The sequence below is a fragment of the Hemibagrus wyckioides genome, linkage group LG03 (assembly GCF_019097595.1).
Source record: "Hemibagrus wyckioides isolate EC202008001 linkage group LG03, SWU_Hwy_1.0, whole genome shotgun sequence".
NCBI lineage: Eukaryota > Metazoa > Chordata > Actinopteri > Siluriformes > Bagridae > Hemibagrus > Hemibagrus wyckioides.
The window spans coordinates 26,824,055-26,840,216 of record NC_080712.1 but is presented as its reverse complement, the minus strand read 5'-3'; the positions used below and the strand labels follow the sequence as shown (position 1 = coordinate 26,840,216).

Genomic DNA, 16,162 nt, shown 5'->3' with positions numbered 1-16,162 from the left:
ATCAATACAAAAAAACGGAATGTGGAAAAAAAAATTGTCAAAAAATAGACCATAAGCAGTGTAGCTATTTTTTTCGGGAAACAAAAAATGTCCTTTTATGTGCTAGCTGGAGTTTTCCTTTTTAACAAGTTTCCTGTTTTTCTCCCTTTTAGTTCTTTTCTCACTCATTTCATTTAGTGCGGTCCGTTATTTTTTTTTTCCTCTCGGTAATGAAGAGTCCTCGGAATGCCAAGCTGCACCGTGGAATCACTGGCCAGAACGCTGAAGAACGTCAAAGAACACAAAAAGGAAAAAAAAGATTGAGAGTGGACCCTTGAGAATAATTTGTATTTCAGTCAAAGTAAAAATTTTTTTTACAAATTTGGGTCCACAATTACTATTTAAGAGCTTGGTCACGTTTGTTTTTTGTTTGTGTGTGTGTGTGTGTGTGAGTGAGTGTGTGTGTGTGTACATTTTTTGTAACATCACACACTCAACTAGTTCATCTTAAAGGACAGCAGCATTGCCAGAGAATCCCTGCATCCCATGCTCCGTAAGTCCAGCGGGAGCAGTGAGGAAAGGAAAAACGAGGCAAAAAAAAGTAGAGGAAGACAAAAGTTTTAAGGAGTCGCGTGTCTCCCGCTGGTGTTCCATCCAGAAGCCTCATGTTTTTATGCCACCGTTGATGTGCTGGTATTTGGGAAGGCATGGCTCGTCCGGTAAGGGCTCGTGAGAGAACACTGAGTCATCTCCGGAAGAACAGGAGCTCCGAGTGTCCGGGAAACACGGTGAGTATTGCTCTGTTGGAGCACACAGGTCGATGTATTCCTACAGAGACACAGAGAGAGACTTGGTCACACACTCGCTGCATTTACGTATTTAAAATGAACATTTACACAATTCGGTTTCATGATTTGAGCGTGGATTTTCAAAACTGTGAATAAAAGCAAGCACCAGAAATCAGACTCAAACCTATAACACTTGATTTGGATTAATACTATGTGAATTAATCACACTCACGCCTTTATCATTTATTCTATTAATTAAGAAACATATCTAAATGATGTTAATAAATCGAAGCAATTTGAGAAAAATATTTGAGAGTATTTTTTACAGAAACATTATCAGAAATCAGACTGACTGTGGATTCCTTTTTTTTTTCGGTGTGCATAACAGCACATTCCCATACACATCCTTATTCTATTAGAAATGTATTAGAAATCATGAAAATTATAGCTACAGAACTTATTTTCATCAGTTTCACACAAAGCATGAGGCTTTTTTTCACAATTTATGGTTCCGAAAGATTTCCAACAAAGCAAAGAGACAGGAAAGTCGATAACGATATTAAATACATGTTCAAAAAAAAATTAATAAATAAAATAAAATAATAATAATAATAATAAGATTATGGTGATTAATATATTTATATACATATTTAAATATTTTATTATTATTATTATTTTATTTTTTTTATTTTTTGTTTATTTATTTATTTTTTTGCAACTGATGTCAAATGAAAGGACATTGGCAACTACCCAAAAAAGTGCTTAGAGGCTTTAAAGAGTAAACACCAGAATTCTGCTTTCCTTCAGGACTAATGAAAAATAGAAACATATCTTGGTTTCAAATATCCTGCTACAAACATGTGTTTACAACTTCAGCATCCAGTGAAATGCAACACTACACACCACAGCATTTCAAAGAAACTCCATCTTTCACATATAATACATTTTGGGGGGAAATGGGAAAGATGGTTGTTGTTGGGTTTTTTTCCCCCCTGTAGTTAACTCGATCCATCCTCCCCCCCCTTTTTGTGGCTTCAACAGAAAATCTGAAAGCAAAGGAAGAGGTTTTTGGTATCTGAAGGCTAGCGTTTGGTTTGGACTCCCCCGCTTCAACACAAGGCGGCTCACATTACTGAAGACCTTCACATCTGTGAGTAGTTTGAGAGGTTTTGGGGTTGGTGAGAGAGAGAGGGAGAGAGAGAGAGAGAGAGAGAGAGAGCAAGACAGGGGAGGTGGAGGGAGAGAAAGAGCATGCAAAAGCCACTTATTGCATTTCAAAAGTTCAAAACCAGAGAGAGACTGGGGTTCTTGGCACGCTTTTCAGATCCAAAACTAAACCTACAAGTCCTGACAGATTTCCATCCTGTGCCATGCCGCACTCTGTCGTGCGGATATGTCGGATGACAGCTCAAGATGGAAAGAATCGGGAGGTTGGCGCTCGGTTCGGAGAGACGCGGCCAGAAATGAAGCAATGTTAGCGCAGGGGTTGAAGCCTGGAGCAAATCAGGGCTCGTGTAACTCTTGACCCTGACCGCTGCTGTAAAACCCATCTTATGATTTCTTCCTCTTTGACCGACACTCTCTCTCTCTCTCTCTCTCATTTCCCTCCCTGATTCTTACTCAATCTTGCAGGATGAAGCCAGGAAAGACCTCAACTGATAAATTCCAGGACTGCAGGAAGATGTGTGAACGGCTCCGGCAGACATGTATGAAATATGTGTTGTATATTTCACTCTGTGTGAGTGTGTGTGTGTGCATGTCCATCCGCCTCACCTCTTGGCTTGCCAGCGTGAGAATACGGTCCAAATCTTCCACCAGCTGCTTAAACGTGGGCCTCTGTGAAGAGATCGCGTGCCAACAGTCTTTCATCATCATATACCTGTGAATCAGAGAGAGAGAGAGAGAGAGAGAGAGAGAAATGAAAGTTAACAGCTGACATCATGCACCATCCCACTACAACTAGTCTCAAAGCATGCTGTGTAATACATCTTAGCTTGGATATACAAAGTGACTCTCAATTGCCAAGAATTTTTTTTCTTTCACTGGTAATAAAACAATTTTTAGCTAGGACACAATGTGCATTAAAAAGATTCTAGATTTTTTCATGAGCGTTGAGAATCAAACTGCATCACTGTATCATGTGTCAGTCATTATGAGCTGACAATTAACACCGCATGTTTGAAAGACGGGAATTAAATCGAAAAGACGGAAAAGAAATTTAATCCGCCTGAGAAATGTGTTTTGGATAACGTATTCGAAGGAGAGCGTGCTGACTAAAAAGAGCCGCATCTTGACATCAAACAGAACACAAACAAGCAACAGCCAGCGGCGATGTGATGAGCATGTTGAGCTGGTTGAGATGAGGTATTGTTAACTTAACTACGCTGCTTACTAGCAGTGTAACACAATGAAACTTTGTGTATCTGTTTAATGCTCTAACACAAAAGTGGGTGTGGCCTAAACCTGAAGGTTTATTTTTCTTTAATTTATTTATTTATTAATTGATTAATTTATTTTTACTTATTGGTTGATTTATTTATTTTTAACAAAGAATGCAGGTTTTTTTTTTTTTTTGGAAGCAACCTACTTCTTTCAAACTCCTACCAGTGAAGACACATATATAATGACTTGCTATTCGTGTTTAAACAACCTGAATGGAAGAAGGATTTGGCTGAATGAGTGTTGTGATCACGTCACATGACGCATCTTGGCCCAAATCTACAGAAAATCTGCGGTAATTTCGAAAATTTGTAATATCCTCCGAACATCATGGAGTTTTATTTTTTTGTTCATTTCTGCAATCCCAAAATTGCATAGTCCTGGAATCAACCCACTGAATAAAAACAGCGGAAAACTACAGAATTAAACTCAAAATGTCAATAACAAACAAAAGACTGTGTGTGTTTTAGCTCTGACATCCGGCTCCTGGACCTCAACTGCATCTCTCGAGTATATAATTGTTCTCGACGAGAGATTTGTGTGGGTGTGTGATTATAAATCCTGTTTGTGCGGTTATTATTCTTGTTGTTGCCTGCGATCTTTTCAAACAAATTTAGTTCAGCAGCTTAGTTACTTAGGTTTCCTGAAACATAAACAGATTCATTTTAAACCATCAGAACCTTGACCAGGCAGTTACTAAGGATGAATAAAGACTCGTATAAAATCGATGTTAATGAAAGTTATGGGTTACATCTGTATTGCTTAGACAAAAGTCATGCTATATGTTGCAGAAACTCATCTAGCTAAACATAAAGCCATACATTGAGGTATTTAATATAGCTAGGGTTGTTTCTACTTTCAATATTTCTGTATCAAATTGATTTATAAAGCTGGTGCAAGGAAAGATGCAATGTTTGGACCTTTTGCATATTCAACCTTAAATCAGCTTGTAATGGTAACCTTTAAAGGAAGTGCTGCATGTATAGGTCCACTGGATGAGTTCAAGATTAGCTTAAAAATGTCAGAAAGTAACGTTTCTTTTGTATAACAATGTTCAATATTATTTTGTGCTAGCCATGACTTACAAATCATTGGTGCAGTTGGTGGGTTTGTCCATGCGATGGCCCTCTTTTAGAAGTTTGAAGAGCTCTTCTACAGGAATCCCAGGATAGGGTGAGCCCCCCAGAGTGAAGATCTCCCACATGAGCACCCCGAACGACCATCTGATAACACACCAAGTCATATATTAATCATTTATCCATACGTTTTTGCAAACAAGTCACAGATCTACATTCACCAACTCGTATATCAGAGCTCAGTCAGTCCCGAGTCACGGAGGCATTCATGTCATCGAGGAATTGCGATCATTTTTACCATCACTATACAGAGCTAACAAAGCAATGGCTGTAGGAGACTAAATGCAGTCTTTCTCCTGGGAGTTCCAGCCCATGAGACCATGCCTGTGGCAAGTGGACACCGGCCTCAAGGGGACTAAAAGCTGGCCTTTGTCCTTGTTGGACTGCCACAATGACACACACTGTTCGAGCCAAAACAAACATCAGTTTAGACCCACAGGAAACAAACTGCTGTAATGCAGGAAGAGCGAGGAAGTGAGTTTATTCTTTCTTTTTTTTAACAGAAAATCTGACCGCAAGCTAAGAATGTGACGATGACATCATCATCCTTTCTCAGCAACCTGCTGAATAAACAAACATTTGTACCAAAAACACACCTTACACGGATCCAAGAGCTTTTCAGGTGACCCGCGGCACCAATCAGCCTGCTCTCTGATTTAGTTTACTCCCGTATTTGTTTACACCCCACTCCCTCCTCCCCCCTTTGCTTTTGTTTGTTCTCTTTTATCAGATGGTGTGTGTGTGATCTTTTCACATGTGTGGCAATCCATCAGCATCAGTTTGTAAGCAAGAGCTAACCTCTGGCTGATCGATCAGCTAAAGTCGGGATGTGTGCGTGAGTGTTTGGGGGCTGGGACTCGTATTAAAAGGTCAAGGCAAATCCTGTGGTTAAACCCAATATAGGAGACCATTAGTAATTTTTCGAGAGTGTTTGCTTGTATCTGTTTTTAATTACAGTGCAATTTTTTTTCTTACACAGAGATAATCAATGAAGATCTTTTTGCATCTCACACACACACACACACACACACACACACACATTATCAGTTCCAGAAACCTCAGCAGATTTTCCTAACCCTCCTGGGAGAGCTACTCATCAAAAACAACCAGTTTGTTTTTTTAATGCAATCTGATGTCATGTCCCTGGGCTGCACGCTTAATAAGCTACTAGGACAGCCAATTACAGCGGAGAGTGATGATGTTGCGTAATTAGTAACGGGAGCAACACAAAAAGCTGTTAACAAGGCCGAGATTCCTCTCAAATCTGTCTCGATTGGCCAACACACACACACAGCTTACTGTGCTGCACATAATAATCCATTAAACGCAAATTCGCGCTCCAGCGAACATGAATGTAAGAGCAAACTCCAAACAGTCAGCCCACACACTTCACACATCGCACTAACACGCAGACCTGCACTTCTATCCTCGGACACGTCATGCTCTTTTAACGGCCATATGCTATCTGCCATCCAAATCCCTTCAATCAGCCTGCTCATTCTGGGAGGGAAAAAAAAGAAAAGTGTTTCTTATAATCAGCAGGATTATATCATCCTTTGAACAAAAGAGAAAAAAACGTTGCCGTAAAGAAAGAGACGGAGTGAGGGAGAGCAGAGGAGGGAGGAAGGGGTTACTTCCGTCAGGGCCTCGCTGAGGTGAGAGCTCGGCCTGTCTGAGGAGCTTTGAAGCCGGCCAGATTAGTAACACAGCATTGGCCTCAAGTCGAGCGTAAAATCTTTTCTGGGTTGTTTTTTTTTTTGCCACAGCACTGGCCCTGAACACTCTCCTTTCTTTTTCCTTTAGACAAAAAAACACTCCACCACTCTTCCTTTCACTTTCAGAAACCACAACATGTACAAAGTGTACAAAGCAAAGTTCTTGTATGTTAAAGCAGTTCGATCCTCTCGGTACATCCGTCAGTCTGTTGTACTTATTCGCTAGCAATCGTCTCATTAGCACGATGTTTATTAGCGCTGTATTTATCTCAGTGGAATCATCATCATACTTACACATCGCTCTGGTGTGTGTACACGCGGTCGAAAAGTGCCTCGGGAGCCATCCACTTCACTGGCAAGCGACCCTGCGAACACACCCGGAAGACAAAGCTTTTATGGTCAAGGGGTCAAAACGAGTGACACGAGCCATTCCCCTCTTCAATATTCACTAGGGTTTTTCTTCTTCTCTTTTCTTTTGAAACTTTTACACACTTTCTACAGCTCTAACCTCTCTCTACTCCAGTGTTCTCATTAAACAGGAATTTCATTACACCCCATGCAAGAATGTCTCCTTGAAAGGTTCCTCAGATTCCTTGCAAGAGATTCACAGATTCACACATTACATCCACCTGGCTTTATTCAGTAGCTCTAGCTGGATTTTGAAGTTCGGTTTCTTGTCTCTAGCTTCTCTCGTGAGGAAGCCTTGCCAAAGGCTCGGTTTTAATTTTTAGCTGGGTGCCAGCCAGCTAGACAGCGTGGAACCAGACTAATACAGAAAGCCATCTATCAGTCATTAGTGTTTCTTAGCCGTGATGATAACAGATTGCTCACAGATTAAAAAGTAGTAGGTTTAGGGTTCGAATCAGAACCTGCAGCAAACGGTTTATTTACAACTTTAACATTAATAAATAAGGATTTTGTGAAAGGTTGAGATAAGATCTTCATCCCTGGCTGCGCTAGATAACTTAACATTTATTTGAATGTTTGACTTCAATAGAGAGAGAGAGAGAGAGAGAGAGAGAGAGAAAGAAAGAAAGAAAGAAAGAAAGAAAGAAAGACAGAGGGAGAGGGAGAGAGGAATATATGAACAGAGAGAGAGAGAGAGAGAGAGAGAGAGGGAGGGAGAGAGAGAGAGAGAGAGAGAGAGAGACAGACAGACAGACAATCAGAAAGACAGAGAAAGAAAGAAAAAAGAATGAAAGTAAGAAAAGGAAAAGAGACAGAGGGAGACAGAGACAGACAATCAGAAAGACAGAGAAAGAAAGAAAAAATAGAACAAAAGAAAAAGTAAGAGAGAGATAGAGAGAGACAATTAAGAAAGAAAGAAAGAAAGAAAGAAAGAAAGAAAGAAAGAAAGAAAGAAAGAAAGAAAGAAAAACAGAGAGAGAGAGAGAGAGAGAGAGATTAATATAATGGTGGGAAAACGGCAGGAAAGCTGGACTAATGTGTTTAGGTTATGGCTAATGCGCAAATCCCCTCCCCTCGCCTTTCTCATAGCCTGTTTAGACAACAAGGCTTCGGAAAAGAGAGCGAGAGCAGAAGCGAGAGATCGAGCGAGAGCAAACTACGAATGAGCAAAGAACACTATAGTCACTTCACGTGCTTGCGGCCTGGGAATCTGCGAATCCTGCCAAGTCAGAGGAAGAGAAAGAGCAAGAGGGGGGAAAAGGAACATAAAATAAAAAGAGAGAAAAGGAGAAAGAGGGATTCGCTCCACAAAGAAGGGATGTGAGGATAAATTTGCATGTTGTTGCTGAAGGATGGACTGGGGTTGGATTTCCGTAAAAAAACAAAAAAAACAAAAACAAAACGGAATTCTGGAAGAAGATGAATGGCTTACATTAGTGGTCTTTTTATAGTAATCGATGTTGTGGACGTCTCTGGCCAAGCCGAAGTCTGCAATCTTCATCACGTTGCTCTCGGTGACCAACACGTTTCTGGCAGCTAGATCTCGGTGTATACACTGACATGGAGAGGTAGAAAGATGAGAAAAAAAAGAGATGTTGCAGAAAACCACATTTTTGATGAAACACGGCTGTGTGTGTATTTATTTTGCATCCATCTACCTTCTGAGAGGCTAAATACTCCATGCCTCGGGCCACTTGATAAGTGCAGGAGACCAGATCTTTAAAGGTAAGCGGTTCTTCAGAAACACGAGCAATGTCATATGAGTACTCCATCCCAGGTGGTCTCCTGGCCCTCAGGTACTCCCTCAGGTTCCCTTTAGATGCGTACTCTACTATCACGTATAGTGGACCTGTGAGACATAGCGGTTACCAGTCAGTGTTCTGTGTTACAAACCAGTATGCTGCTAGGTGTTTGTTATAAATCCTCCGTCTCACCGTCTTGTGTACACGCCCCCAGCAAGTTGATGATGTTTTTGTGCCGGCCAATCATCTTCATCATCTCCATCTCTGACACCAGGTCTGAGAGGTCCTTCTCTGTTGCGTCGTCTGGAAAAAAGTTGAGCGGGGAATTGTATAAAATGAACAGATGTATTCACAAGCTTTTAAGCGTTTATTAAACATTGACGGCGAAGAAAGTTATCACGGGAACCTTCAAAAGGCAACATTTTGGATAAAAGTGGCTCTGTTTGTCCATTTCTACCATGTGTGTGTGTTGTGTGTGTTACATGTAGTAATAAAATCACAAGTATAGCTGCTATAATTTAAGTGATAAGAAGAACTAACTTTGATCAGTCCCTCCTTTAGTTTTTTTTAGGGATTGCCCAGTGATCATAGCCAAAAATACTTGATTTTGAGGCTTTGTGCTTTTCAGAGCCTACAGATGGTCACAGGAATTTAAGCAGTGATCTAAATAGCGTTAAGAAATGTCAGACTATACAGAGTCTTGGTTGTTGTTTTTTTTACATAGGGTTCCTATGCAACTCAATTTTAAAACTCAATTTAGTGAGGTTATAATTACCCAGAATCCCAGACTATTCACTGCAGCACTATAGTGTTACACCGAGCGACCGTCCTTTCACTACCTCCGAATTAAAATGGCTTCGTTCAATTTAGCGTAATTACCTTCAGGACAGTCGGCTTTTCATGATAATGCCTCTGATCAGCGGTGCGCCTAAGACACAATCGCATGGCAGGAATTCCTCTGCTCTGGTTCTTTCTGCTTCCTTGTTTTGTTTTGTTTTTTCCTGTACTTGTGGTCAACAAAATATATTTAAGTATAGTGTGAAGTCGAGCCTTTTAAAAAGCGTGTCGTAAGAGATTGTTATCTAAAGTCTGCTGGTTTAAGGAGGCTTCTTTGTTGTAGCGAGTTTTCTCTTCAGGAGGTCATTGGGTCACTCCTCGCAAACCTTCCCCCCAAAATCCCACCACCACCCCCACTGCCACAACCCCCTGGGTTTAAGATGTCTTTTCAAACCTGTGGCCCCTTTCCAACTCTTCTGTGTGTGTGTGTGTGTGTGTGTGTGCAGGTGAAGAGACAAGCTGCTACAGCTGGCTGAGAGAGGGGGCAACTATGAGGCCTGCTGACCTGAGAATCATTCAACACCAGCAAATAACCTTTAAGCGGCCTCTTTTCTCCACTCAGCCCTCCACCAGCCACTTTTACTCCTCTTCCCTCACTCTCACTCTCCTTAATTCCTGCCTTTCTGAACACTCTTTTCTTCAAATCATCTGATTAGAAAAGGAATTACTTATTAGCTTTTCTTTTATTCCTGTATACATTAGAATTTCCATACTATACAGAGTCATGGGGAGTCTGGAGCCTGTTCCAGAGGATTCAGGGTGCCAACCAATCAAAAGGCACACATTCACTCTTTCACTCAATCTGGACAACTTAGAGATGCCAATCAGACTATGAGGCATGTCTTTGGACTGTAGGAGGAAACAGGAGAACTCAGAGGAAAAGCCTAAAGCAAAAGAATATGCAAAACACCCAGAGGCAGAAGTCGAACCCCTGGAGGTGTGCGGTGCTAACTAAAATCAAGAAAGAAATAGAAAAAATGTACAGATTCTCCACAATTTTCTTCCCACCTACTGGCCAGACGAAGATGGAGAACACCATCATATAAAAGCAACAAACTGGAGAGGCTCATGAAGACAGTCAGCGTTACACACCCTGATAAAAGCATGATCTACCCTCTTCCTCATACACAAGCTCACAAACTCCTACAATTGGCTAGTGTCACTGTGATTGACATCGTTCCTCCCACCCAACCAGCACAGGTAGTATCTGTGGCATCTTAATGATCCTTGAATTTCCTTTCTGTCACTTGGAAGCCCTGCCCCCAAAACTGAACATACACTGTTCTCATACGGTCATGATCTTATGCTCACAGTCTGCACTTACCTTTCAACATCTTGACTGCTACAGTAACGGCTTCTTTGGGTTTGTCCTTATCGATGCCCAGCGCTTCTGCCATCACCACCTGTCCGAAACAGCCTTCACCTAGCGGCTTGCCCAGCGTCAGCCTGCGGGAAAGAGCAGGAAAAAAGGTTAGGGTTGATTTGCTTGAGCAGATTACAGCTTCAGCTAAGTAATTGCATTTAAAGAATATAGTTTATCAAGGTAAATCAAAGGGCACTTATTAGTTCCTCAGGCCTATTGAAATCAAATTGAAAAGGATAAACTGGAACCGGCAGCAACGGAGACGATAGCAAAGATAACAGTTTCTGTGTGTGTGTGTGTGTGTGTGTGTGCATTACTATCGCACTGTAGTAGTGTTTACCAATTCAGAGATGTTAAGTGGGTGCCCTTTGTCATCGGTGGCAAAGCATACATTCGACATGAGCCACACAGAGCGAGACTGAGTAATATCACGTTACAGCTCTGCAGGGTTGAGCGTCAATGTGCCTGAGGTGATCTGGATGTTCTCTCAGAGCACAACGTTGTATATGATCTCAGAGCTTATCTTGTTTTGTTTTTTTTGCCCCGCAAAGACTAACAAGTCCACTTCATTTCACTGCTGTCACCGTGACTTTATGACCTCACACCCCTCCACCTCCTCCACCCTCATGCCCAGAGCCCTGAGTTTTCTGGGTTGAGATTTGATTGACAGGTGCTTGCTCCGCCTCCGCCTCCCTGTGTAAACACTGTGTAACACAATCGCCCTTCTGTGCCTCTCAAAGGCCGCCTGTGTCTGGCCCGAGTCTGCCGCAGATAATCAATGTTATGTTTTCCAGATAATCGATGTTATGTTTTTTTTTCCCGCCATGCTAAATGTTAACATTCCACCCTGGCACAACGAGCCAAAGAGACACACAAAGACTTTGTATAACGTTATTTACTTATTTTTGAATTGGACAAAAACTAACGTTCTAAATAAACAAAAAAAATAAAATGAAGACGCTCAAACTCTGTACTGGTTCTTACAAACAAAGGAAAAAGAAGAAGCAGAAAAAAAGAAAAACTGGCTTTAAGCAGGATTAGAGTTGAAACTTACAGAAAGGGGTTTCCCCTTCACTTCATTTGGAGAACACAAAGGAAAGAAAGTGTTCCTCATAGCTCTACACAGTCAAACTGCATGCTTGCTGTCCACTGAGAGCTAAACACCTTATTAATCACGCTGTCTAGTGACAAACCCCCTGTTATTTTTTTTACTGGCCTGTTTTTCCCTCCATCACCTCGCTAAATACAGACTTGGCTGCAAAACCGAGTAAAAAAAAAAAGTTACGCTCTTGCTTTCCTCTTCATTCACCGCCATCTGAGCTTCCAGCTGCTTTTTCATACAGCTACTAATCGAACTGCACAGATCAAGACTGGCATGAGCTACACATTTCTTTATGGCTAATCAAAGCTAATCAACAGGAGAGACAAAGCATGGCTTGATAACTAGAAGCTGGAGGAAAAAATATAACGCAGGTCAGTCAAAGAATAATGGGGTGATAAGAGACGAGGACTTGAATGATATCCTGAATGATTAATTGTTCTTTACAGCACTTAAATCGTTAGGCGTAATGAGGGCTAGGCAGTGAGCTCGATTATGAGCTAACTTGTTCGGCTTGCCTCAATCTGACTCAGTCTCTGACTCTTTGTTTTAAGTACTCGAATGCTCAATCCCAGCTTGACTCACTTGTCTCTGGAAAATTCCCAGCGAGGATCTTCAGGGAGCTCATATTCTGGGATGATGTGCTCGTGCTCAGAACTTCTGCGTGTTGTGATTCTCACCAGCGGCGTGCTGGAGCTCATTGAGGAGCTGGAGTCTGCTGAAACCTGCAGGGAGAAAAAGAAATGGCTGATCACCTATGCTTTGAGATATGAGTTGACAAGCAGAAACCCGTCTAAGTGTACATGTGTGTGGGTTTGTGTGAGAGACTTAATTTAATGGCTGTTGATGTGAAAGGATGCATGCACTAATTTGTCAATCTGTTTATTATTACTAAGAGTAATAGAGAAGCCTATATACTGCATGTAAGTATGCATCTGACAGGTTATGGCTTAAATTAAATAATGAATTCATTAACAATTGGTCAATGCAGCACTGTTCTGAAATCCGTGTTTGGGAAATACTTTACCTTTACTCAGCATCCAGGCTGCACATCTTCACCGAGGGAAGCTGAGGTCATTTCATTTGAACGGGTCAAATGAAGCTTTATTCATTTAAAACTCAATCATTTGTATATAAGCACATGCCATTTCCCTCTTCCTCATACATGAGCTCACAAGCTCCTACAATTGGCTAGTGTCACTGTGACTGATAGGGAGGCTGTAACATCATCCCTCCCACCCAACCACCACAGGCAACTTTGCTTCCTGTGGCATCTTCAAGTTCATGTCATTTCTTCAAACCATTTTATTTACTTAATACATGTTCTACACTGGATCCTACTCTCTGGGATTAGGAATGCCTTCTAATACCCTAATCCCAATTTCCCAACTTTTACTTAGCTTTCAGTTTACTCCAATCAGTGGACACCTAGCATCAAACTCTCAACAAAATAACCTCATCAAAAACTAATCAAAAATGTTGTATGTGTAAGTGTGTCTGTGTGTAGTAAGGGTTTCTGGAACTCTTTATCTACTTTCTGTTACCTGGCGGCGCAGAGGGATCTGTTTGGTGAGCTTGTGCACGGCAGGCTGGCCTCCGAAATCGGGTTTCTTGATAGAGGTGCGCATTCTGCAGACGATCACGATCACCACCATGCAGGCGATCAGAAACACGCCGATGCAGTAGATGGCAATCTCTACGTAGTCGGGTGGATATTCTAACTCTGGGGTTTCCGAATTGGCTGAAGAAGGGGCAGAGAGTTGGAGCAGGAACCAAGAGACCAAGATTCAGATTAACAGCATAACACAACAAGAAAATGGGTCTAACACACGTTCCTGTGCACCTACAGCATGCCAGTTTTGGGCCAGCACTACACACTTATACTATACATATACATCAAAGCCTGTATGATGCAACATGACACACACATTCGACTCAAAATACACAATTACGATGATATATTGGCTCTAATAATTAACTTTCTCAGGAATACCGAGAAAGGTATTAGTGTTTTCAGACTGGATTTTCCGAATTAAATGACAATTATTAGAGCCTGAGGAAAATGTAGGTAAAGCATGCAATACTGAAGTTAGTAAAGAGATGAAGACGGATTAAAAGAGAGCAAGAGAGTATGAGAGAGAGAGAGGGGGAGCCACTCTCTATGGCCGGACAATACCGGCATACTAGTAAAATCAAAGCTCATTTAGTCCCAAGTGTCTCCCGCTCTGCTCCAATCATTTGGTTCACACACAACACAACAGTGAGGTGGGACAAACAACAAAATAGGAGAAGCTTTTGTTGAGTAGTGTATACCTGGAAGAACCGTCAACCAAGCAGAGTGATAGGAGATCCCAATAGAGTTACCCGCCAAGCACGTATATTCACCAGCGTCACTGAAAGTAACGTTGGGCAGGAAGAGGACCTCAATCTCTTTATCCGTGGTGTTTACACCCGCCGTCTGAGAGAGGGAGAAGAAGGAGGAAGGAAAGAGAGGAACCAACAGGAAGCCGAGGGAAGAGAGGGAGGGGTGTGATCAAAAAGAATGGAAAGAGAACAAGAGAGGAGAAAGAGAGGGAATGAAACAAAAATGAAACCCCAAAATACCAAGAGAAGAGCAGAACTGGGAAATTTTGCTGCAAAAAAAACCTCATCTACTCATTGATTGTTGTCGTAGATGAACCTTGAGTTAGAAAGGGATATACTCGATAAAAGAAAAGGTGAACCACCAAAAGTTGAAGAAAGGGGGTAGGGGTGGAAGATGATGGTCCAGCAATAAACAAGTGGCTCACCAGTTCTTCAGAAAACATGCAGCCAACAAGGAGAACCATGGAGAACAAGCTACCAAGAGAGAAGAAAGAAAAAGGCAGTAGGAGAAAACAAGTGATGGAAGTGATGGTAAGATGAAGGACGGTAGAAATAGAAGACAGAAAATCGAAAAATAGAATGAAGAGAATCTTGTTTCCATGGTTTCTTGTAGGACAGTTAGGATCACCCTGCCTAAAAATAACACAAAACACACTGAAATGCTCCAGGAAAGATCCCAGGATCACCAGGCACCACCAAAAAAAACACAACAACAACCCAAAACACCAGAAGGGGAGGTCGACAAGGAGGGTAAAGTTCGCCAGGGTTGTTCTTTTTACCTGGTAGCACAGTGAGCCAACCTGACTGGTTGACCCGCCCAATGTAATTGGAGACGTGGCACATGTATTCACCCGCATCATCCAGCGATACGTTGTGGAGGGTGAGCACCTCCACGTCCGTGCTGTTTATGCCCGAGCTCTAGTATGGACCACAACAAAGCCAAAGTGGCAATAGCACGGGGCAAAAAAGACACAGAGCAGCCTGTTAAAACCTTTTGGTTTAATAACGTGGATATGGGGAAAGAAGGAGGAAGTTCCCACCACCAACACATTTTTGAGCCAAGTGTTTATAGTATAATAATAAAAAAATGAATAAAAATTATTTTTAAAAAAAAACCTTTTTGGAATGAAACCCTTTTTCCCCTTTAAAAAATACACTGAAAATTGTTGACACTATAATAACCAGGCCAGACCTTGAGCAAAAAGTTTGTAAATAAAATAAAATAAAATAAAATAAAATAAAATAAAATAAAATAAAATAAAATAAAATAGGTTTAAAAATTTAAAAAAAAATTTTAATCAAATGAGGATGATGAAAAAAGAAAAATGAAAAATGATTGACCGCCAGGCATCTGTTGCAATGCACTGTGCACCAAAACCAAGCAGGAGGATGTACCTTGAGGACACGAACGTAAGGGTCTCCGTTTGAGGCATATCGACTGCCGTTCTTCGTGATGTGATGCAGCCACTGGATGTGTGGCTGGGCGTCGCTGTACACCTTGCACACAAAGCGAGCGTCCTCTCCCACATGCACCGTGGCGTTAGCTGGCAGACCCGCCTGGAGGATGGGCCGGTGTGGAGAACGTTCTGATGGAAAGGTAGAAATGATGGGGATTATACATGATGCTCATATCTTCCATTATTTAATAGATAATTTTAGCCATCCTAACTCTTTAGTAGAAGTAATACACCCATTGCCATAAGGTGTGAATAAATGTTGTATGCCTCGGAGCAGTTCCTGGCACCGGTCCTGCTCTGCTATCAGCACGCTGTTAAGATTCTTTCGCACAAAACAAAAAAAGCCATGACTTTATCTCGGGCGATAAGGGCAAAACAAAAACCAGCACCCGGACAGGAAAGGAAAAAGATCTTTGAAGCTGTATTGTGTGTGTGTGTGTGTGTTGTCGTGTGGTATCCACATGGCAGCTGAAGAAAATCTCTAAGGTGGAGCTCAAATGCATTCACTCTGTATTCAATTGCGCCTCTTTGCCACACTGCTCATAAAGCACTTAACATTTTCGGCAGTCTGTAATTGAGTGCACTTTTTTTTTCTACCCTGGTTTCAGTAACATCTACAACCTTTTCGAAAGTAACTCCTCTTCCTGACCCGTCTTCCTGTATTTTCACATAACCCTTCCTAAAGGAGCATTAAAACGTCGGCTGCAGCAGTGCTGGAGGGTTACTGATGGTGTGTGTGTTTGGGGGATGATACTGGGATTGCATGGAGCATTGTGAAGAACCAGTGGAGACAGAAAGAAAAGCCAACAAAAGAGTGTAAAAAGAGAGGGAAAGA

The 16,162-nt window shown here is 41.6% G+C and overlaps 1 protein-coding gene across 6 annotated transcripts in view; it reads right to left on the bottom strand.

Moving 5' to 3' along the window:
* Positions 1 to 397: 397 nt before the first annotated feature.
* Positions 398 to 16,162, bottom strand: part of fgfr2 (fibroblast growth factor receptor 2) — a 35,435-nt gene continuing 19,670 nt past the window's right edge. For 3 of the 6 annotated variants that reach the window (XM_058380861.1, XM_058380892.1, XM_058380901.1), the window contains 12 exons: positions 15,266 to 15,456; positions 13,820 to 13,964; positions 13,045 to 13,247; positions 12,092 to 12,231; positions 10,369 to 10,490; positions 8,400 to 8,510; positions 8,124 to 8,314; positions 7,898 to 8,020; positions 6,352 to 6,422; positions 4,292 to 4,429; positions 2,541 to 2,646; positions 398 to 807 (listed from right to left, as the gene is read on the bottom strand). In XM_058380861.1, coding sequence (XP_058236844.1) covers positions 643 to 807; positions 2,541 to 2,646; positions 4,292 to 4,429; positions 6,352 to 6,422; positions 7,898 to 8,020; positions 8,124 to 8,314; positions 8,400 to 8,510; positions 10,369 to 10,490; positions 12,092 to 12,231; positions 13,045 to 13,247; positions 13,820 to 13,964; positions 15,266 to 15,456 — 1,706 coding nt within the window. In that variant the 3' untranslated portion in view covers positions 398 to 642. Of the gene's footprint in view, positions 808 to 2,540; positions 2,647 to 4,291; positions 4,430 to 6,351; positions 6,423 to 7,897; positions 8,021 to 8,123; positions 8,315 to 8,399; positions 8,511 to 10,368; positions 10,491 to 12,091; positions 12,232 to 13,044; positions 13,248 to 13,819; positions 13,965 to 14,649; positions 14,789 to 15,265; positions 15,457 to 16,162 lie in introns of all 6 variants that reach the window. The other 3 variants (XM_058380875.1, XM_058380884.1, XM_058380868.1) reach the window with 3 other exon arrangements.